Here is a 23,697-nt window from a genome sequence, read left to right on the forward strand (position 1 = left end):
TAGCATGAGTGCATGGAGTCACGGCATCTGATGATTCTTAAACTGTACTGTAGGTAGATTAGGATAATATCCACATTGATCCAACCACCTGATGTAGTTGCTACGCCACATTGGCCTGTTCAAGGTCCCGCCACGCCCATATCCATGCTTGCAATCATACGAGTTGTTCGTTTTCCAAAGAACTGTGGGCGGCGGAGAAGAGTATCCGAGAGTGGTAGCAAGAATTTTTCCCAAAGGTTCTGCCAGTGGCGGCCTTTTACGAACTGGGAGTATCATTCAAGCTGGATAGGTACTGACTGACATGCTTGCTTGAACTCAAATGTGATCCGGTTAGTGCGCAGCCCTTACCAGCTTGGCCTGGCCACCGACGCCGGTCCGAGGAGGGACCAAGACGACCATGAACTAGGACGCGTACCCTACAAGCACATACATGCCATTATGTGTTGAGTGAGCGAGTATTGAGCAGGTAATTGAAACCATGCAGCCAGCCGCTTGAGGGCATGGACGCCATGCTGTTTTGCAGCAATACCTACTACTACATGTACTACTATGCCAGCCCAAGCAGGGCAGGGGCCGGGGCGGCTAAGTTTTGCCTTGCCTACCTATGCAGGCAGGTGGGTGGTATGCGTTCATGCCTTGTTGGCCAATGGACGGTGCGGTTCTGCCAAACTCCGGGCGGAAGCGAAAAACAAAACAAAACAAAAATAAAAAAAAATAAATGAAAATAAACGAAACATGCACACCATTGAAACATGATCTCCCCGGCGACCCTCCCGGTTTTGCAGGCAGGGTCGTGTTGTTTGGGTATTCGGCTGTATAACTTAAGGTTACTTGAATATTGTAGAGAGTCAGCAAGACGGAACAAAAATTCTAACCTCAGTAGGACGACTAAAAGATGTAGAGGAGGAATCAATGATCAATCAAACGATTCAAGGCGATCCGATCCGATTGACCCCCCCTCCCCCGGCCTAGTCAGTCCAGTGCGCCGTGTCCAGGTTCCAGTGTCCATCTTGCTATCCCACCTCATAATCCCACTGGAACAGGAATCCCGTCTGTTCACCCCGCGCTAGGCTGGGTGAAGCTATCAACGCGCGACGCTGGATTCGATTGGCCCTACTCGCCTCTACCATAAACATTAAAGCAGACAGGCGGACAGACAGCCAGGCAGTCAGACAAGCAGCCAGCAACCAGACAGACAGACAGGCGCACACACACACACACGCACGCACGCACGCACGCACCCTCGCTCGCATCCACCATCATCCGTCATTCACGCACGCACACATATACACACACACACATCCTCTCTCTCTCTCTCTCTCTACACACACACACATACACATACACACCCACCCACCGTCCGTCCGCTCGTTTGTTTGGTTGTTTGTTCGTTCCTTCATCCGGCCATCTTGACTTGACCTCTTTTCGATCTGGACCTGGGCTATCCAAGTGCATTTCACGCTGCTCTCACCCGGCGGCGAATGTGGCATGTCACTTCCCGTGCAATAGTCCTCGTTTGCTCGGCTCCGGCGCATTGCGAGGCCTTGGTTCGCTTTCTCCATTCTGTTCGTCTCTCGAGATCCCCAGCCCCAGCCCCAGCCCCAGCCCCAGGCCCAAGCCCAGGCGGTCAAGTCCTCCCGTCCCGCTCGCTCCCGTCCGTCCCTTTGCTTGCCCACCACCGGCCGGCATATGCTGTGCGCATACCGAAGCCACCCACGGCCAGACAACGCATGTACGACTGCGCCCGTCACGACCGACAAGCGCTACCGACGAAACTACGAGTGAACCTTGACCATGGCGGACCGCGACTATGACGACAGCAGCAACGAGGCTCTGGACCCGGAGCTTCTGTATACCAAGGAGTATTGTATAGGAGGAGGCAGTTTCGGTAAAGTCTACAAGGGGTACGCACGTGGCCTCCCCGACCGAAACACCTAGGCTTCGGAAGCATCGGATTCGTACTGACTGCAAAACCGTGCGCCAGGGTCGAGAAACGAACCGGCCAGGCGGTCGCTATCAAGGTTATTGACATCGAGAGCGCCGAAGACGAGGTCGAGGATATCATACAGGAGATCGCCATTCTCTCGGAGCTGCAGTCCCCCTACGTCACAAAGTACTATGGCTCCTATGCCAAGGGCGCAGAGCTGTGGATTGTCATGGAATTCTGCTCCGGCGGTAGTTGTGCAGACCTGATGAAGCCCGGCATGATCGGCGAGGACTACATTGCCATCATCATCCGCGAACTGCTGCTGGGGCTGGAATACCTCCATGCCGACAAGAAGCTGCACCGCGACGTCAAGGGTGAGAGAGAATCAAGTAATCATGACAAGTGTGCCGTTTGGCTCTGGATGACTGACCCTGTTCGTGAACAGCCGCCAACGTTCTCCTGGGCCACAATGGCCAGGTCAAACTGGCCGATTTCGGGGTGTCGGGCCAGCTCTCAGCCACCATGACCAAGAAGAACACTTTCGTGGGAACCCCCTTCTGGATGGCCCCCGAAGTCATCAAACAGTCCGGTTACGATCACAAGGCGGACATCTGGTCGCTGGGCATCACCGCCCTCGAGCTGGCCAACGGAGAGCCTCCCTACGCCGACATCCACCCCATGAAGGTGCTTTTCCTCATTCCCAAGAACCACCCACCGAGGCTGGAAGGCAACTTCACCAAAGCCTTCAAGGACTTTGTTGAGCTTTGCCTTCAGCGCGATCCCAAGGAGAGGCCGTCGGCCAGAGACTTACTAAAGCATGCCTTTATTCGACGGGCCAAGAAGACAACGTATCTGACGGAGCTCATCGAACGGCACAGCAGATGGAGCGCCACACACAAGACCGAGGACGAGGAGGCGGCCGAGGGTGGCGACGAGGCGCGCGAGAGGGAACCAGTCAACGAGGACATGTGGGACTTCGGCACCGTGCGGCTTGTTGGTGAACGCGGCGGCTTCGTGACCAGGCCAGGCCTCAACCCTATGGACGACTCGGCCAGGAATGCTCGGGCATCCAGGCCGCTCGAGGGCGACTACGGCGAGAGGTCCAGGGGACAGTCGCCTGTCAAGATGCAGGATTTCAACGGCTCGTCGGTTTCCAGTACCCTCAAGGCGGCCAACTCCCCTCGACCGGCACCTCACGCCAAGTGTCGCCGCAGCGGAAGCCGGTACCTGGCTCTATTCCGGCATCGCCAACCAAGGTGGCGCTACCATCTTCTCCCCAGAAGTACTACGGGGACCCTGATACGCCGCGGCCCCTCAATAAGCACACGTCCACCGTGCCCACCATGAACTCGACCGATTATGACCATGCTCTGCAGGAGCAGCTACGATGGGACATGGGGCATATGAACATCACCTCCCCTCCGCCCCAGCCCCAACTGAACTACCAGCAGCCAGATCTGGCCCCGAGACCATCCCAGACCCAGCTCTATGCGCCAGGGCAACCGTCGCAGCGGGTACCTTCCAAGGTCGGGCCTATAAGCCTACCCGAGATCCCTCCTTTCCGGGGTCCAGCCTCACAGTCTTCTTTGCACAAACCTGCAATGCCGCAGCCCGTGTCTCCAAGCCCTCAGGCATTCCCGTCCAAGGCCCAGCCCAAACAGCTTTCGGCAGCCCCCGAGTCATTCCCTACGCCGGCGCCACCAAACCCCAACGGCGAGCTGGACGCCTTGAACGATGTCATCTTCCCCGCCCTGGAGGAGGCTCTCAAGCGGCGGCAGATCCGCTTGCAGCAAATCTACCGCAACGAGAGAGTCACGCCCCAAAGGCAACGTGCCGAGGCGGCCCATGATAAAATCAGAAAGCATGTATATAAACTCGCCAATGTCTGTAAGGAGATTGACCGGCTGGATAAGAGTGAGCCTGTTGGAATGGGCAAGGACGTCGGTACGTTTCTGGAAGGGCTTCTCGAGGAAATCCTGGTTCGTGTTGAGCCCTTGGACGAAGAGGAGATGACTTGATATGATAGCCACCAGCAAGCACCTGGGTGTCCCCGGTGGAGAGGACGGCAAGGCCCACCTACAATGCGGTATACGCGGGTTCCTTTGCTGATGTAATGAGAAAAATGAAGTAGAGGTGTGTGTATCGGGAAGGCGGTGGCTGCATGACACTTTGTCGGCTGCCGGACGACGTCGATAGAACGACGTATGAAGTGTGTACTATACCCCCAGATTTTTATCAATAGACGTGCCGTGGGACTTGTGCACGACAGATGCGTTGTCCCTGGCCAGATCTGATTTCTTGCCCAAGTATATATTTCATTTACTTGAACTTGTGTCCTCCCGCGTGAATACATATCCGCGGGACGACGAAAAGCAGATGTGAAATCGCGTTACATATCGTTCATTATTCATGGCATTCCCTCCTGAGCAGACTGGAGTGGATTTAGTGATGCGTAGGTTCATTGCTCGTTTTCCCATTTCGAAACAATAACAAACAGGTGGGTGGGCTTTTCACCATGCCCTCCGTCGACTCGCCTCATATTTTTAAACTCCATCCGCATCACAAGATGCCCCATATCCCAAGTTCCCAAACTAGAATCTTATCCTAACACCAACACGCATTTGAAGTAGTGGTTTTTAGCAGTGGCAGCCTCACCTACTGGTAGAACCCAACACCGCCCCGAGGGCAAAGCCTAATAATCCTCGGCTGGTTTACCCGGTTCTGTAGCTGGAAAAATGTGGACAAGGAAAAGGATACACGGTTTTGGTGTCGCCAAAGTAGGGTTAAAATGTCCCCGGAAGCTCGACTTCGAGCACGCAAATCATGTCGCCAGTGGCAGGCATTATAAAAGACCCGTCGGACGAATACATCATACAGGGGCTGAAGCAAGATCCAAGCTGCCAAGAGTCGCCTGTGCGTGAAATCAAGGCGGGTCACAAATACAAGGCAAGCAAGACAGAAGATGAAAAACCATCTATTTTAATGCAACGCGAAACTCAAATGCTCAGAAACCACGCAAACCCGAAACAAAGGTCGTCCCTCGTAAAGGAAAGCGCCAATTCATCGCGTAAAGACGTTATGAGACGGCTCATTGGTCTCGTCATCTGAATATCGAATGTCGGAAATCTGCCAATAGATCGCACCCCGCCACCTGCGTGCCACCCCAGCCTTACTGGCCAAAGTACTGTAATTGACAGCACAGGCTCGCTCATGGAGAGCAAGCCGCCAAGGTACATGGCCGACGTGAGCTGTATGTCCCAGTCCATCCATGAGGTGATAGCAGGAGCGGGATTCGGTCGGGAAGACATGGGAAGGAAATGGGGGAGGCAATGGAATATACGTCGGAACGTGTGTCGCCCAAAGGACAGTGAAGGAGTGAAGACAATGTATGCGAAGGAAAGTGTACCAGCCGAAACCAGGGAGCAGGACCCGAAGATGTACGCGCAGTAAAGCGACCAAAACGCCGGAACGCAGGACGCCTCAATGCTAAAATCGTATCAAGGCGTTTACTATGACAATGTCAGCCAAAAGATCTACCGGTAAAGAATGTGCCAACACGAACCTGAGGACCCAAGCCACCAGGAGGAGGGCCTTGTCCATTGCCGCCAAAGCCAGGACCACCGAAAGGACCGCCAGGACCGGGGGGTCCGGGAGGTCCAGGGGGCCAGTAGTGAGGGGGGGAGGGGCAGGGCGATAGGGAGTACCGACACCTGAGTTGTTCTGAGAACGGCCCCATGACAGGCGAACACGAGAGTTCCCGATGGGGTAGCCCTGCATCTGATTGATTGCCATCTCGGCAGCATGGCGATGGACAAATTGGACGAAGCCGCATCCCTTTCCGGGAGGAATCTTGACATAGGTGATTTCGCCAAAGCCCTGGAAGAAAGAGCGAAGTTCGTCCTCGGTAACATAGCCAGACAGGCCTCCGACGAAGACGGTGGTGTTATTCGGGTCAGTAAATTGATTCATCGCCATTGGGTTGAAGCCACCGCCGCCCTGCTGGAAGCCATAGTTTGGCTGCTGCTGGGCCATCCACTGGTTGTTCATGCCACCCGGAGGCTGCATGCCGCCCTGGGGAGGCATCATAGCAGGGTTGCCGAAATTCTGGAACTGACCACCTTGGTGACTTCTTGAATCGCGTCAGTCATGTATTCTGATTACGTACTCCAAGCGAGCAGCAAAGAGGGGGCTTGTGGGTTGGCTTACCTGTTCTTGGGGGTGGCAGGTGAGACACGCATAGGTCTGTTGCCGCAGTAGACGCCTTGCATCTCCACCAGAGCGCGCTGCTGGTCTTGCTCGTCAGAGAAGCGAACGAATCCGTAGCCGCGGGACTGGCCAGTTTGCTGGTCCGTCATGATCTTGGCACTCTTGCACGAGGGGAAGCGGGCTTGGAACAAGGCAACCAAGACGAACTCGTTAACTTCGTGGCCGAGGTCGCCAACGAAGATGGAGAACTCGGGGCTGCGGGTATCGCGACGGTCGACCAAGCCGCCGCCCGAGGCCCAGTTGAGACGGAAGACGCGGTCGGTGTTGGGCACGGGAGTGCCGTTGAGCGCGAGTGCCTTTTGCGCAGCTTCCGGGTTGGAGAATTCGACGAAGCAGTATCCGGCGTTACTGCAGCGTGTCAATATTAAGCACATGAAGGATCGAGGCCACAAGCTTACCCTGAATGACGGTCGCGGATAATCTTCACCTGGACATTCTCGTTCATGGCAGACGAGTAAATCGAGCGAATGAAACTTTCGTCCATCCATCCTGCCAACTCGCCCATCCTGTGGTGCGCCAACATCGGTCAGTGTCTGTCACATTAGGCAGGAACGGTGGATCCTGGCCGGGGTAGTGACTACCAAAGTGCAATACGTAGGGAGCGCAAGTACAAAAATAACGTGGCCGGAAAGAGCTGCTGCCTCAAGGGCCAAAGCCCGGAGGTGAAGGTGGGGGAAATAAGGGAAATGAGAGGAGCGAAATTGAAAACTTACCAAAGGGTCTGACGAGCGGCATCAGCAGAAGGGAAGCCAGTAGAACCATCACCACCAGATTGGCCGTTAGGAGGGGCGATGGGAAGGCCGGAAGGAGGCAAACCGGGACCACCGCCCTGGGAACCGCCCTCGCCTTGAGAGCCGGATCCATTGGAAGGAGCCTTGCCGTTGTACGGGTTGAAGTTTTCCATCTTGACCTGTGAAGTGGGTGCCGGGTGTTAGACTTAGAATCTGGAAGAGTTTTCGGTGACTGTTCGGTTGAAGGAAGCAGAAAAAATGCTCATGCAGAAACGACCAGAAAGCGGTGGGCGAAAGGGGTGCAATGGAGTCAAACAAAAGAGATAGCCGAAGGCTGGCAGGAGTACTATCAGAACCAAGGGCAACAATTGGCACAGTTCCAGGAAGATGTGCACAATGGGTATGACTTGGTGAAAAGAGGTGCCAAGTGGAAATTTGGTTTGTGCTGGGATCGTGAAGTGGGATATTGTGTCATCTGAACTAGATGGACTTTTGACTTTTTGCGGAGGGGGGAGGGCCGTAATTTGGAAGGCGGCAAAGAGCCCTCGGCGGCGACACCGATGACCCTCCCTCGGCGATATACAGACCCACGAGCCATAGTTGATCTACCGAGATTTCCTATCTGGAATTAAACAGAGTAGACGTATCCGCGTGTTTATTAAAGGGAGGTTTGTGCATTGAGGCCAAACAGCCTATCCCAACCCAAAGATGGCAGAAGGGGGTCAGAAGGAGAAATATGAGGGGCAAGCAAGGCAAAGTAGGCACGCTCACAGAAGCTACTGCCATCACGAAAGGGGGGTCCGGGTAGGGAGGAATAACATGTGCAGTGGCCCGTGACGGCAAGTGGTTACGCCCTTAGACAAAACCGACGGAATGGCCTTGACTGTTAACCCTCTTCCACGCCAGTGCAAGGCAACTATGAGTGCAGGAACACGAGGTTGGAGAAGTCATTGGATAGGGGGATATCATGTCGACTGGCTCTCACTTGTGGCAAGCCACACAACTCAGACAGAGAGCAGAGGAAGAGACCATTGCAGTGACACCATCGTGCCGCGAGTCTGTGTTCACATTTGCCGCGAGACCTTGCTCGACTTATCTCAGCCCAGTTGTGGGAGACGCAACTTTGCTCAAATTTGCTATTTCTGAAGTGGGGTTGGGTATATCAATGCATATAGGATGCATCTGGCCGATACAGATAGGCAGATGGAAGGGTATACAAAGCCAGCATATGGAACTACTGAGTCCCCGGGATGCATTTGGGTAGCTTGGCTAGGGAAAGACCGGACATTTCTCCCCGGTGAGTGCAAAGAATCGCACAACGCATTGAACCTCGATCAGGGGTACTTACGAAGTAGGCTCACACAAATGTGCGGATGACAGTAGGTTAAGATTCGTGAGATAGGTAGAAGCTGCAGCAAAGGCATGTTAGTGAAATGGACAAAGATCTACAGGGAGAATTGAAAGCTCAGTGGAAATAACAGCAGCCCTCGTGTTGCTATGTCTTCTTCACTCCCGTACCCTCTGACCAGCAACATCAACTTGGTCATGCATAAGGGCACGGATACAAGACAGACATCCGACAAGCCATCCTCGGAGAAGTTTGGACGCTCAATGGCGTTGCTCCCTCGATCCACCGGATAGCTGTAGATGGCAACGGCCGACACAAGACAGCAACTGAGTACAGGGTAGACTCAAACATGAGGCATTGGCTTAAAAGCGCTTAAACCACAGCTCGGTCGCTCGAGGAACAGCGTAGGGAGGGCTAGATATAAATCGACTCACCAACTGATATCCAGGTGTGCTTATACCAGCAACGAACGCCGACGCCGCCAAATTTTCCTGTCTGAATGCGGACTGAAATGCAAACGTCGACAACCGAGACCTTGATCTATTTTTTTTTTTCCGATTCGCCAACCAAAGATTTGAAGAGACGCTTGATCAAGAGAAGACGAATAAAGTGAACGTCAAGTCGTGATACGATCTAAAGGATATGACTTTCGGAATTCCTAACCTGTGTATGTTCATGGTTAATGTATAACTGAAAGTAATAGTGAGCAGTTCCTCTAAAGGTAGTAGCGATCAAGCTGCTGCGCCAAGTGCGAGGGGTCGTCAGGCATGGATGCCTTCGCTCCAGGCCGGGAACGTCAAAAGGATATCTGGCCGCCTAGCTTCTCAACCCAGGGGGTCCTTGGCCACTTGTATGCGAAGCAAGTCATTGGATGACCGTATGTACCCTGAGACTGCGCAAATCGCGGATGTTGAAACTGCAAAGGTCCGCCAAAGTCCAGTGAGAGAAATCCACATTAGAAGCGAAAGCTGGATGGTATAAAAGAGTAGTTTGAGGTGCACTGTACTGATACGCCGTGCCAAGAGGTCTGATCCGTTCTTGACAGAGACCATACTTTCGAAGGTCTTCCGCGTGCAGGCTGTGAACCAACCCTCTCCCCATGAAAGCTACCGGACATCGTACCTTATCATGAGGGGGCCTCTTACTATCCCAGAGAAGCCTGCAGCATGAGCACATTCGCGCAAATAGTCCCTCAGTTGGATCCGGTAATCGCAATAGCATGCTGAGGAATTCGGTCACTCCACATGATTGCCTCGACGCAGCTGTCTCGCTTGCAAGTACAGTCTGGTGTCCTACGTAGATGAATGCATCCACTTGACATATGGTGGTTGCCGCGGGCCACAGTTCGGTTAAGTTGTGCATGACAATCACAAAACCAAGCAGGCCAGTCTGCGAATAATCGTGTTGGCAAAGGTCGAGCAGGAATAGTAGGTCGGTTCGGTCGAGCGAGTTAAAGGGCCTTGGAGAATCGCATTGCCACCATGCCCAGCAGACTTGTCGTACGCCCCGATCCATGGCCCCCGTCCCCAAGTGCCAGGGCCTGCACAGCATGCCGCGTCCTGGTTTGTTTGGTGACTTGTGACGTGACCAATATATCAATGGCCAAATCCGGACTCAAGTCGGAATGAGCAGTACAAGGAGGTCAAGAGCAAATCGAACCTCAGGTCGGCAGGCTAGCAGAAGCGTGATCGCTACTTACCCGGGCAGGAATGGAGGAAGAAAAGCCCGACACTTACTTTTGTGCACCAAATGACGCCCTTGTTGGTCATGCAGACGGGAGAAAGCAGCAGATCACAAGCGCCGTGGAAACGAACAGCCGCAAGACCGAGAAATACCGGGAGGGACTGAAGGATAAAGTCGAGGGATCGAGTCGTCGTGTCGCACGTCGTCAGGATACCGGGATAAAATTTCGCGGTGCGATCTGAAGTAGAACTAGAACCGGCGTGGTACTCAGCAATGTGAAAAGGCCGCAACGGAGAGAAAAGTTTTGCGCGACGATGCGGAAGTTGACGAGATGTCGGCGGCTTTACCGGAAACGGGCCGCGCACGCGCACACAGCAGGAAACGAACCAGCACCAAAAGGAAGCTTCTTGCAAAACGCACACAACGAATACAAGTAGCGAGCCAAACAGGCAGCGGTTTCGCAAGCGGCAGAGGGGGATGAAACGAAGCTGGCGGGGGAATTAGGGTTAGAGGAGGGAGAAGAGGAAAAAAAAGAAGAGAGAAGAGAGAAGGAGAGACCGAGACTGTGCGGAAGAGATAGAGACCGGAAAGCAGCAAGAAACAAAAGCAGACAACGATGGTGCCGGTTTGGTTTGCGTGTGAGTGGGAAAAGGATGGTGGAATGAATGGGGAATGGGTGGAGGAGACGACTCTTGACTTTGCGGCTTTGGCAGGCCTGGTGGAGGACCGCAAAAACTCTGTGAGCCGCTAGTCGCTTAGCACAAGCCCGTCTCTCTGCCTGTCGGCCATTAGTAGTACATGCTTTTGCGACCTCAGTACAGTTGAGTACCTACTTTTACAGTCCAGGACCCTGCCGCAGTCCCAGCCAGTACTGTACGGCACTGAGCAGCACACTGAGTTCAGTCGCTGCAAACAATAGGCTCACTAGATGCCTCTATGCCTCCATGCCTCCATGCCTACATCGACAGTCCGATTTGCAAAGTCACTCGGCTGCTGCTCCGAGGAGGGTGAGGATGAGGAGCCTCCATCCCCGCCATATACACTGGCGTACTAGATGAATCTGCTTTTTCCCTCCCGGGTATGGTTCTACATGCAGTATGTGTATAGCAGGTCCGCTTTGCCGCGTGAAATACATGATATGTTTCAGGGTTGCAAATTACCATGGTGCAAGGCCAGCAGCGCTTTGCGTCCCTCATGCAAGATGAAGATACAAGCAAGATACGGGTGGCCGACGCGACTCAAGTACTGAACTTTAAACCCACGAGTAGGTTGGTTGGTGGCCGAAGAAGATGCAGGTGCAGAGGCATGGCCCGTATGGGACAGAGATGCATTTGATCGATCTATCTGTCCGTCCTCCGCTCCCAAGTCGCTGCAAACTCACACGTATCGACCTCCTTACTCGCCCCTTAGGTATGCGCACATTAATGAGGTCCCGCGGTAGGTTACCCAGTACGACCAAGGTATGTAGGTAGAACACAAAGGTCTCTAAGAGTGACTCGACACATAGCCTCAGGTAGCCAGATACCAGCCAGATTTGCGAAATACCGAAATACCGGCTAGGCACAGTCGCCCTGTAGGGGCTAGTCTGAGGTAGCTGCTAGTCTGTAGGTAGCTGTTGAGGAGCCGGGGCGTGGCCTAAAATGACGTACGTCTCATTGGTCCTAGTACATCTTCCGAGAGGGTACAGTGATGTCTGGGCCTCACCAATCGGCTGCCCCAGCACACGACAACTGCTTGGTATGTTTTCCCATAGGGATCCGAGGAAACGAGGAGCAGGGAAACTCCCCGAAGGATCTGGCATTGGTGTTTGCAAGCCGACAAACGCCTACCACCTACTGCTAGAAAGAAGTAGGGCAAGCAGGGAAGTCTTGGTGGGATGCAACCTAGCCTCGAAGGCTTGTGCGTTGATGCGGAATCAAATATTCATCGAACTAGCAGTTGCATGGTTTATGCGCACTAGAGCACGTACCTTTGATGTTGCTGCCCTAAATTGTTTTGAGACTACGTCAGTCAAGTCCAAGCAAGCATCGCACCCTGGAGATTGCGATGGCCGATACCACGGCTCACGATGTGCGTGTTTCTGATGGACCATTGATTGAAGAAAACCTGCAAGAGGGACAGATAGTCCCCCGGTGCCAGCATTGGAAATGCATAGTGATCGCGACATCTGGATGCGAGCCTTCTTCAGCCGCAGAACCTCCCTGAGGGTTTGCGAAAGCTCGGTGGGGAAGGGCTGGCCAGTTTAACCTGTGCCCACCCCCTCATCAATGATGTGCATATCTTCGAGAGCTACACGGGCTCACGGCCAAAATCAATCGCCCGGTGCACACACCTGGAAAGCCTTGATCCCAGGAGCGATCTCGTGTTATGCTCCAAAGAACGGGCACCACCGCGGCCTCCCTTCACGAACCGTATGTTTGCTCGCTTTCCCACGATAGATAATGTTTTCCTCGCTTCGGCTCATCTCCTCCTGAAACGCGTCCTGGTCTACGAGTACATGCGTGTACACATCGGGTGCTACCAACGATTAGGATTAGCTTCTTATTTGGAAGCCCACCGAATGGTATGGCCAAACGCGCAGTTTCTAAGGTGCTACAGTACGATCCAATTGCATGGCATTCGCAATACGTACATACCTGGATGTAGCTCGACGAGATAAGCCTACTGCAAAGCGGTTGTTTGAGAGATATTGCGCAAAGCCTGACTGACATAGGAGATACTTGGAACTCACTCGGCTTGTTTGTTTGCTCTGCGCTCGTATCCAGCCTGCATCAACGCCTGCGCGTGTGCGATGATTCCAATTAAATAGGCATGCGGATGTTGCTTTCGGGGGATGTTTTCATACGTGGTAGATGTGCCGTTGACCGTAACGTTCATTGCGACGTAGACGGAAGTTGCCGTATATCGAGATTTTTTGCCCCTGCTAGGGTTAATAACCAGGTATTTCCCACGTGTGCAAAAGCGACAGTCCCGAAGATCCAGGCAAACGAAATCTGGGAACGCATCTTCGAATCAGAATGGAGGAGAGCGGCCCCGGAATTTCAATGATCTGCAGGTATCCTTGCTCAAGCCTCGGCCCCTCCACCAGGCCTATTACATACATACTTACATACATGCTCTGGCAATTAAAACAGCTATCTCGAAAGCATCAACCCGAATTTTTTTCTCCCTTTTTTAATGTACTCGATGGGAAATTCTCGATAATGGCAACTAGAGAATTTATTTCCAGAAAAGAATACCACCTTTCGATTTTCAAAACTACCACATGCAATCTCTCCGGAGATTTTGGAACATATTCATTCGTCAATTGAGTTTACACATCGGACGATGCAATACCTATGGATCATAGTCGCGGGACATGTGTAGCTTCGATCCGGTCGTACAGTACTTTAGGATGTATGTATGTACATAGCGAAGAAGGACCCCCTTCCCCCTACAAAACATTGAAGTGAGAGTCAAGGGGTTTTCCATCAGTAGCGTCACAGATAGCAAGCCAAAACTCTATCCAGCCCTTTGAGGAACCAGTTGTGAATGCAGGCAGCCAGCCACCCAGGCCAGTAATGGCACTTGTCAGATGGAAAACAGCTCGGTTTGCAAGACTATGTATGACGTCCTGTCCACCGGCTGGCACCGACGGCTTGAGTCTTTGCGAGACCAAGAACATACAAACAACAATAGAGAACTAAGCTTCCAGCCACTCGTTACCCTCCCGAAATGCCTCACTAATCGGAATTGACGTGTATACTGTAGATGTGCGGTTTTGCCAAGTACACAAGCCAGGTGAGCAAATGCGCGACTTGTGGCTTCGTTGTGCGGCTGTGCGAGTTGGCCAGATAGAGCACGATACTTGCCTTAACAAAGCGTTCATTCAGGCAATTACCTGCTAGTAACTTCGACTGGTCGCACATGCCCCCGTCTCGTCGACGGCACTCCCGTGCTCGACACATAATCCGAGTGGCCTTGTGTGACTAAGTACCTTTTGGTAAGCTTCAAACTTGGGCAAGCTCCGCCGCCATCTGATACCACCATTGCCAAGGTCGTAATGGAGCGACCCATCATTTCGCCATAGTAAGGCTACTGTAGCCTGGAGGAACGAGTCACTCACTACATGCATACCTAACACAAAGTAACCTACCCTTGCTTGCGACCGGGCGTGGCCATGTCAATCAGCGAGAGCATCGGACTTTGGATCCGTAACATTGATCCGTATTGCAGGCAGACAATCATCATGGGTATATCGGTATTGTTTTCGGGTAGTTCAAGTGTCATGTTGACATTTGAATGTCTCGTTCGCACTTTCAACATCGCAACCTTGACTGTATCGAACCACGCAGGACAAAATCAAAATCGAACCACGCAGGACACAATCAAATGCATGGTCAATTGGAGAGATTCGGTCGCAGACAAAGCGATCTTGACCTCATCAATCGGACGAACTAAGTAAAAGACGGCTGTTGTAAATATTTATTGCATTCATTGTTCCATTGTATTAAATAAGTCGCCAAGCGCATGCAGTCTGAAGAAGTAGACGGGTGTCAGATAATTACCGTACTTAGCAACAAATATCGAAAGATTTGGTATTGCGGGGTGTCGGACGAGTGCTTGCTGTGCTCTCAAGCAAATCCCGACACCCGCCGCCACCTGTGGCTGAACGTCCACGTTGGTCAGTTGCCTGTTGGGTTGACGCACTCCATTGCCGTCTATCAGCTTGGAGACCTCGCAGCGGAATCCGACCAGAGACTGCTGAAAATAACACAAGTTTAAGAATTTCACTCTCCTCTCACGATTTCTGAACTTATTTCAATGGTTCGATTGAAGCTTTCTTTCCTCTGCCATTGAAAAATGACATTGTATCGGGGAGATTGGTAGCAGTTTTGTCACATTCGTGATACTCCCTTGCCAGGCAGAAATGGCTGCAACAGAGACCGCTGGCCTCAAGACCGTTTCCACGATTCGTTATCGGATCGCAAACGTGTCAACTGACGAGGTCAGGCTCAGCGAGGCTTTGGAAACACACCTTGTCCCGCTCCTTGAACACGCAAGCAGTCAACACAAAGCTGTTCGCGATGCGGTATGAGATGACTATACTCCCTTGTAGTCCCGTGGTATCGAGAAGCTGCTGACAAGTATCCTAGGCCTTCCAAGCATATATCAGCGTGACCAAGCTCATCCAACCACCTTCGTAAGTAACCCTTCCCTGCTGGCTTGATGCTGGATTCTTACATGCAATCGATCTGGCTAGGGTGGTTCTACCGGTTGCAGCTCTCTTGAGGCAATACAAAACCACTGGGTCACCAGTTGTAAAACAGCTGGATCTCGGCCTTGTGAAGAAAGGTCTCACTCGGCTAGACCAGACAAAACGTCGGTCGTTGCTCCCCGTCGTGACTGCTTCCATCTCGAATGAAGCCAGTCAAGCCAGCTCGGCGGGTATCTTCATTATCTTCCTGCGTCTCTTACTGGAGATCAAAGTTCCGCCTAGGGGAAGCAAGGAAGACATTGCACTCCGTAACAGTATTGGGTTGGCTTCCATTTCTGATGCGCAATATGTGTCGCGGTGGCTAGGAAAATTGTTCCTATTAAGGCAGGACATGGCTACAGCCTCCAACGGCACCGATCTGGACCAGTTGTTGGCAGCTTCGCCCACGGGTTTGAAACCAGATGAGGTCAACTTCCTGAGATCTAGCGACCCCAAGACTTGGGATCACAAAGAAGCTGGAAGCCTAAGCCTTCCTGAATGCAGGCTAAAAGCCATCAACCTTCTTGCAAGTGGCGCTTTCACAGATGAGGAACGATTCCTGCCAGCCTTTTGTGCAGCCGGGTTAACAGACTCCCGAGTGACTTCCGTTGCTGAAGATCTGCTTAAACGAACCAAAGTGAATTTGGAGGAAGTTGGCGTCGTTCAAAGCCTCTTTGACTTGCATCGGTAGGTCGTCCAAGCCCGCACGTTATTGCACTTTCTATTTGCTGACACTCATTGAATAGGGAGCTGCCAGCGTCTCACCGGATACAGATTCTCCAGATACTCGCGAGATCAGCTGCTGCTTGTCGTATGGGGAACCAAGTGGTTCAGTTGGTAAAAGACGACTTTCAGCTCACAACAGGGGAGGCCGCTCCCGTGGGGGGCCTGGAGTCTCTTCGGCTACACAAGGCCCTGCTTGGATTTCTATCTTGGATGGCTAGAAACAGCTCAGGAGCCGCTATCGATGCGGGTCCCAGTCTTGTTTTGCTGCTGAAGGATTACATCTTGCAACAGGGCTGGCCCAACGCCGCATCTGCTGCCAACCAATCCAGAGCACTAGACGAGCAAAGGCTTCGCGCAACAGCCTATGAGACAATCGGTACTCTCGCGAGAGCGAGCCGGTTTGAGCACAAGGCCAAAGACTCTCTGTTGAAATGGCTATTCGATTCCCTCGTATCTGACTCGACCTCGGATATCATAGTCTATATCGAAAGTGCGTTGTCCAGCATGATGAGCTTGTTCGGAAGTAATCATGAAGACGATCATCACGACCTTGAGATCTTGCTCGTCGACTATATGACGTTGCCAGAACGCCAAGGATTGCGTACTGCGAGACATGTTGCAGCCCGCTTTGCCAACAATTGTTTACCGTACAACAATATCAAAGCACGATGGGTCGACCTTCTGGCTGTGGGTGGCGGCTCGTCTGAACGCCGCGACATATTGGAAGAAGGCCAAAAAGGGTTGGATCCCTGGTGGTCGACCAAGTTGCGCCCTGATGAAACATTGGTCCTTCCAGACTGGACAAAATTAGTCGATTGGTTCTTCGACTTGACGTCTAGAGTTACCACAGATGACCAGATGATCATTGATCAACGATCTTCGTATCCCTTGTTCACTGACGAAAGGCTGCGGGCTTTTCCCGCTGCTATCAGATATGTGACGCAGATGATCAAACTCGTGGCAATGGGAGACGATGTGGTCGAAATTGATTGGGAGCCACAACTTGAAAGGCGCCTACAGAATGATCTTCGAGCTCGTGCTACTCTCCGGGCTTACATTGTTAGTAGCAATCACCAATGCCTTGTCCGGCTGTTACATGCGGCCCTAGATGGGATTCGGGATCACCCAGACGTCGGGGAAGAAGACTGCATCCGCTCTTTCACCGAAATTGTCTCTTACGCGCCGGTCGATGGGATCATCAAGAAACTTGCACCACGTGTTGGCGAACTTCTAGTGTTAGTGAAGTCTAACAACCAACGGGTCCGAAAGCTAGCGGCGGAAGCTTTTGGTATTATCGCGCCATGGAATGAGGGCACTGCTGCATATCTCGCTCAGCTTCGAGCCGTGGTGGAATCGCCGGAGGAACCTCCTGCTTCGCTGAGCGGTCACTTTCAAGGCTCGCTCGCCTTCCTTGGCAGCTACATGTACCACTCGGCACTCTACGGGCGGCTTTCCGATGAGGTGGTATCGCAGAACGCCGAGATCCTCTGGCGCGTTTTTATGTCTGCCATGAAGTTTTCAGACGGTCAAGTCCAAAGTGCATCCGTCGATGTGATTGGTCGATTATGGACAGTCAACCTAGCCTTTCCAGGCGGCGATGATGACTTCAAGGAGGTAATCGGTTATTTTGAGCGACTTGGGAAGTCTCACAACGAAGAGGCAATCACTGCTTTGGGCAGGCTTGCGATTCCTTCGGCAGCCGGCTCTGATGCGGTGGATACCATTCTGGATGCGCTGTTTGGCTTAACTGATATCAAGAGGACCGAGGTACATTTTGCTATAGGCGAGGCTATTGCGGCTGCTATCTTTCGCTGGAACTCGGAGGCCCTGTTACTGGGCCTGGATATTGAGGGTCCAGAATCAGGCAACGTTCAAATCACAGAGGCTCTCGGCAGGCGGCAATCACGTGTCCCTGAGATCATAGAAAAGTTGACATCTGGCTGCAAAGCGACCAAGCCATCGTTGCTCAAAGCAAGTGGAATATGGCTTTTCTGTCTGATTCAATATGGCTCTCACCTCGGAGAGGTCCAAAATAGGCTCAGGGAATGTCAAGTCGCCTTCACGAGGCTCTTATCAGCACGAGATGAGTTAGTTCAAGAGACGGCCTCGAGAGGCTTGGCCTTGGTCTATGAAAGGGGCGATCTCTCCCTTCGAAGCGACTTGGTCAAGGATCTCGTCGCAACATTCACTGGCACCAAGACTCAGCTCAAGGTCGATGACGACACGGAGCTGTTCGATGCCGGGGCATTACCCACCGGCGAAGGGAAGTATGTCACCTCTTATAAGGACATCATCAATCTGGCAAATGAAGTGGGCGATCAGAGTCTCATCTACAAATTCATGGCTTTGGCCACCAATGCTGCTACTTGGACTGCACGTTCAGCATTCGGCAAATTTGGGCTAAGCAACATCTTGTCGGACGCCGAGCTTGACCCCAAGATTTATCCCAAGTTATATCGCTACCGGTTTGATCCCAACTCCAATGTGAGGCGCTCGATGGATGACATTTGGAAGGCTGTTGTCAAGGACCCGACGACTGCACTTGATGTCCATTTTGACGCCATCATGGACGATCTGTTGAAAAGCATCCTTGATGGCAGGGAATGGCGCGTGAGAGAAGCCAGCTGCGCAGCTATTGCGGATCTCATATACGGTCGGCCGTTCCAGCGGTATGGTAAATACTACACCGACGTGTGGAGGGTGGCATTACGCGTACTCGATGACCAAAAGGGGTCGGTTCGGGAAGCGGCCTTGAAATTGTGCATGGGGCTGTCGAAAACACTTGTTACGCAGTTGCAAGAGAACAATGCCACATCCTCGGCCAAAGCCATGGTTGCGCAGGTCCTCCCCTTTCTGTTATCCGAGAAGGGGATCGAGAATTCTGTGAAAGAAGTCCAGTATATGGCTATCAGGACAGTCTTGGACGTGGTGAAGAACGGCGGAGACACATTAAAGCCGTTTATCCCGACGATCGTTATCCATTGCTTGGGTCTTCTGGGTACAATTGAGCCCGAGGCCATCAACTATCATTACCAACGTGTTGGGGAACAAGACCGGGAGGAGCTTGACAAACTTAGAAGTACCGCCGCCACACGCTCTCCCCTCTTCGAGTGCATCCTCAACTGCCTGCGCTTCGCCAATGACGAGGTCACGAAGCAGCTGGTACCCCAGCTCGTCCAGACGATCAAGTCGGCAATTGGACTACAGACAAAAGTGGGCTGCGCCGAGATTCTCAGCACGCTTTCGCTCCGGCACAGCATTCTCCTGCCACCTTATAATGCGGTATTGCTGAAATCCATGGAAAGCCACATTCTGGAACGCAACCATGAAGTGAGTAAGGCCTATGCAAGAAGCTCGGCATACCTACTACGCACTGCCCGGCCCGAGACACGCGAGCACTTTGCCGTCAAATTGTCAGATATCTATTTTGCATCCCAGGACGATAGCCGCCGGCAAAAGGTTGCAGATACGGTTCTGGCCATCGCCAAGATATCACAGGACGTTTTCAGCGACCTCGAGACCCGGCTGCTACCCCTGGCCTACGTGGCCAAGCATGACACGGACGAGTATGTTTCGGAAGAATTCGAAGCGGTCTGGGGCCAACACGCTGGCGGCGATCACACGGTAATGCGCTTCGTTGAGGAAATCGTACAGTGCGTCTCCATGGGTCTCGGCACATCCCAGTGGGCACTCCAGCACAGCGCGGCTTTGACTATGGCGTCTCTGATTATGGCCCTCGGTAAGGTTGTAGGTAAAACTGGTCAGTTCTCCACGACAGTCCTCCGAAAGATATGGCCGGTGCTTGACAAATCGTTGGCTCTCAAGACTTTCCCAGGCAAGGAAAGGTTGGTCAAGTCCTTCCCCATATTCGTCCGCCACAGCAGAACCATGTGGAGCTCCGATGCTGCGGTGGCGACGCAAATGAAGAAGATTGCTCTTCGTGAAGCGAAGCGCAACAATGAAAGCTACCGACCTCATGCTATGGAGGCTCTGGCCGATTTCGCAGCGGAGCGCAGCGATTTGGATATGTACAGCGAGGTGCTTCCCGTAGTCTCAGAATATCTTGGGTTCGAAGACGAAGGCAAGCGAGACCTGACGGCAATGGAGCGCAACACCATGGCGGCGGCATTGAGAGCTGTGATGTCGGCCTACAGCCGGCCCAGTCTGGTCTCGAAGCCCCGGGAAGTGCTGGCGATGGTGGTGTCGGAAGTCGAGTTGGCTAAGCTCGCGCGGTCTGTTGCAAGGGACACATTCTTCACCTGCGCAGAAGAGTTTTTCAAGGCGGCAGTGGCATCGGAGGCGCCTAGCAGCTCCGACTCGGGAGCATTGGCGATGAGGTGGTTTGCTGTGCTCACGATGGACGAGGCGGGCGCCATGGTAGAAAACCAAAGAAGCGGGCAGGCTAAAGCGCTGGAGGCTTTGGGGAAATGCTGGTGTCAGGGCACGTTTGGGCCGACGGATGAGCAAGGCAGCGTGCGGGGAGAAGCACAACAAAGGATCCGAACGATGATGGCATCGGAGCGGTCTCTGGACGTGCAGAGGCTCCTGAAATTGGCTGCAGTGGCATTCTCATAGATTTTACGGCATACCGGTGTTTTGATGCCGTGTTGTGATTGATTGAAAGCGAGGGTAGCATTTAGAGGTCAAGATACCAATACATACAACCTTGCCTACCTAGTCGCCTATGTAGATCAGCGGGAAGGGTTAGATTGAAATATAATGTGACGCTAACTAGGTACCCTGAGCTTGAAGTTAAGCCCGCAGCAACGTTGGGGTGGTGCATACAGCACTTGTATGAGGATACTGTACTATAGTAGTATGCTTGGTTCCCTAAGGTGGTTGGTAGGTTGGGTAGGCAATGCATTAATTGGAATCCGGTTGTAAGTATACGAAGTCCTGATCTTCCAAGCTCTTTTGGCACCGATCGAGATTACTCCAAGTACAACGGCGGGGGTTCAAGCTTGCCTGCACCACGCGCTCACACCCGGCTGGTAAAAGTTAACCTAACCACTACCTACCTCCTTACGCACCTCAGGTACTGTAAGAGGGCAACAAGGCGACTGACCGACTGGCTGACTGACTGGCTGGCTGGCTGGCTGGCCCGATCCAGTGCGGCTGTCCATGTCCATGTCCATGTCCATGTCCATGCATCCGTTTTGCAGTTTCGACCTACCGCCAATTCTATTGAATTTGCTGCAACGAATCCATCCCACCATCAACAACCCCATCCCACCTGGACCTCACCTACATTCAGCTTTGTCCAGGTCCGCCCCACCACCGGAAGCCCACCACCACTGCTACAACAACCCAACCCAACACAGCACCAAGTAGTACTTAAGCTTACTTACCTTACTGAATACACGCATACGTACATTGACGTACATACTGCACAAGATTCGCCACTGTCGCAGCGCCAGCCCTTGGTAAACTCCCCACGCACCCCTCTGCACCACAACAACGAGTGTGCCCGCCTAGACCCGAGAGAGAGAGAGAGAGAGCAAGAGGCGATACCAACATGGACGAAGACGTGGCACAGTTCCAGGCCATCACCGGCACCGACAGCGAACAGGTGGCCCGGGGCTACCTCGAGATCTCAGGCAATGATCCCATGCAAGCCATCCAGCTTTTCTTCGAGAACCCAGAACTGGCCTCGAGCTTCACCACACAAGCAAACAACCCGTCATCTTCACATCCGCCCTCGGCCGCCCAACCCCGCGCACCCTCGGGCCGGCAGGATGACCATGGCGTCATACATATCGACTCGGACGACGACGACAACGACGCCGCCGCCGACGTCGAGATGACCCAACCTTTAGACCATCGCAGCCACATCACCATTCCAGACAACGACGGCCATGACCATGAGAACATAGCAGCCCTCGCCCGGCAGGCCCAAGAGGACGAAGACGCCGCTATGGCCCGACGTTTACAAGACGACATGTACTCGCAGGACCCGGGTGCTGTCGACGGCGTCAGGGCTCCCATGGCCCGCACCACCGAGACCCTTGTTGCGCCTGACCCTTCTTGGAGCCTGGACGACGATGACCGAGAGGCCGCTGTGCTGGAGCAGCTCCGCCGCCGGCAACAGTCGCGGAACAATAGTAAGTCCAACTCAATCACCCATCCCCAGCCCGGGAAGACCTACTAACTCACCTGCAACAGGGCCCACTCAGAATCCATTCAGCCAGTCGGTTTGGGACGAGCCCAGCGCGTCGAGCGCCGGCGTGCCGCCCGTGCCCATGGGATCTCGCCCCAGTGGCCCCGCGCCATCCACATCGCGCAGCCAGCGCCTCGCCGATCTCTTTCGCCCTCCCTACGACATCATCTCGCGATACTCATGGGACGAGGCCAGAGAGATGGGGAAAGAGGAGAAGAAATGGATCATGGTCAACGTGCAAGACATGAGCGACTTCAACTGCCAGGCTCTGAACAGGGACCACTGGAAAGACGAGAACATTGCATCGTTGCTCAAAGAGCACTTCATCTTCTTGCAGTACGAAAAGGGCAGCGCCGAGTCGCAGACCTACGTCTCCTTCTACTTTAATGCAGGCCACGAGGACCCCAACAGTTACCCTTATGTCTCCATCATCGACCCGCGAACGGGCGAGCAAGTCAAGACGTGGTCAGGTCTCCCATTTCCGCCTGCCGGCGAGTTCTACAATGACCTGGTCGAGTTTCTGGACCGCTACAGCCTAGCTGCCAACAGCAAGAACCCCGTTAGCGTTTCGAGGCCCAAGTCCAAGCCCGTCGACGTCGGCCGCATGACCGAGGAAGAGATGCTACAGATGGCCATGCAAAACAGCCTCGATTCCAGTGGCTCGTCGTCGAGGGCCGGTGTTCAAGACCCCGACCAGCTCACCAAGTCTCAGGTGGCGGGCGGCAAAGGCGAGGAGGACATGGAGACGGAGGAAACATCTTCAACCACAGTGGCGGGGCCGTCAGACTCGGCATTTCAGCGGATTTCATCGGCTACACCACACACGGAGCCCGAGCCGGACACGGCCACGGTGACACGAATCCAATTCCGGCACCCGGCGGGACGGGTTATCCGGCGTTTCGCCGTAGCCGACCAGGTTCGCCGCATCTACGAGTGGCTGAAAGCAGAGCCCCTCGAGGGGAAGGAGGGTGTGCCGTTTGAGCTCAAGGCTCAGCCCGGCGGAGACCTTATTGAGAAGCTGGACCTGACCATTGAGGAAGCCGGCCTGAAACAGGGCACCGTGATGATCGAGTTGATTGAAGACGACTCGTAGGAGGGATAATGCGGGCGTGTCGTAGTAGCCCGGTCTGCGTTATGGCATGTATCTATCTAGGCGGGGAGGTCGGTCGGCTGCTGGAGTGGCTGACGACAAGGGACTAAGTATTGCATTCACGACGGAGTGGGTCTGGGATTCATGATAGATCGACTGCGCGCATCTAGATTGCAGCGGATGCCAAAGGGTGCAAAGGAATTACCGCAGAAAATAGACCATTTTGCCCCTGGGGAAACGAAGACGGCGCTGGCTGGCAAGCACGACGTGACTACTTACTGTATTGCTACCTACTTGGTACTACTAGGTACAGCTTAAACGTAACCATGACAGGAGGCGGCGTCGGCATTCCTGGCAGGGTGGCGGCGGGTGGAAAGGTTGCCCAAGGTTTATAGAGGCCAATCAGCCTGCGCGCTCGGTCCCGAAGGCTGCTTGGCCCTGAAAGTCTCAGGTTCGGGCCAGAGTAGCCAACCCGCACATCCCCATGGTGTAGTCCGAGGAGAGGAGGCATTACGCAATGCAGCGGCTTCCCG

General features: G+C 53.4%; 4 protein-coding genes across 4 annotated transcripts; 3 read left to right on the plus strand and 1 right to left on the minus strand.

Moving 5' to 3' along the window:
* Positions 1–1,794: 1,794 nt before the first annotated feature.
* PG985_015294 (uncharacterized protein) lies at positions 1,795–3,945 on the plus strand (the record flags this gene model as incomplete). The annotated part of the gene is made up of 4 exons (XM_066835060.1): positions 1,795–1,904; positions 1,985–2,301; positions 2,373–3,076; positions 3,142–3,945. The coding sequence occupies 4 exons, from the start codon at positions 1,795–1,797 to the stop codon at positions 3,943–3,945; spliced, it is 1,935 nt and encodes a 644-aa protein (XP_066676263.1).
* Positions 3,946–5,294: 1,349 nt separating this feature from the next.
* PG985_015295 (uncharacterized protein) lies at positions 5,295–7,097 on the minus strand (the record flags this gene model as incomplete). Its single annotated transcript, XM_066835061.1, has 5 exons — positions 5,295–5,436; positions 5,498–6,053; positions 6,134–6,541; positions 6,592–6,699; positions 6,907–7,097. 5 exons carry the CDS (start codon positions 7,095–7,097, stop codon positions 5,434–5,436), a joined length of 1,266 nt encoding a protein of 421 aa, XP_066676264.1. The 3' UTR covers positions 5,295–5,433.
* A 7,767-nt stretch (positions 7,098–14,864) lies between these two features.
* PG985_015296 (uncharacterized protein) lies at positions 14,865–20,492 on the plus strand (the record flags this gene model as incomplete). The annotated part of the gene is made up of 4 exons (XM_066835062.1): positions 14,865–15,026; positions 15,091–15,137; positions 15,198–15,878; positions 15,938–20,492. The coding sequence occupies 4 exons, from the start codon at positions 14,865–14,867 to the stop codon at positions 20,490–20,492; spliced, it is 5,445 nt and encodes a 1,814-aa protein (XP_066676265.1).
* Positions 20,493–21,432: 940 nt separating this feature from the next.
* PG985_015297 (uncharacterized protein) lies at positions 21,433–23,167 on the plus strand (the record flags this gene model as incomplete). The annotated part of the gene is made up of 2 exons (XM_066835063.1): positions 21,433–22,018; positions 22,080–23,167. The coding sequence occupies 2 exons, from the start codon at positions 21,433–21,435 to the stop codon at positions 23,165–23,167; spliced, it is 1,674 nt and encodes a 557-aa protein (XP_066676266.1).
* Between the last annotated feature and the right edge of the window lie 530 nt (positions 23,168–23,697).

This window comes from Apiospora marii (genome assembly GCF_038362585.1).
Source record: "Apiospora marii strain CBS 49790 chromosome Unknown utg000013l_segment0_segment0, whole genome shotgun sequence".
NCBI classification, from domain to species: domain Eukaryota; kingdom Fungi; phylum Ascomycota; class Sordariomycetes; order Amphisphaeriales; family Apiosporaceae; genus Apiospora; species Apiospora marii.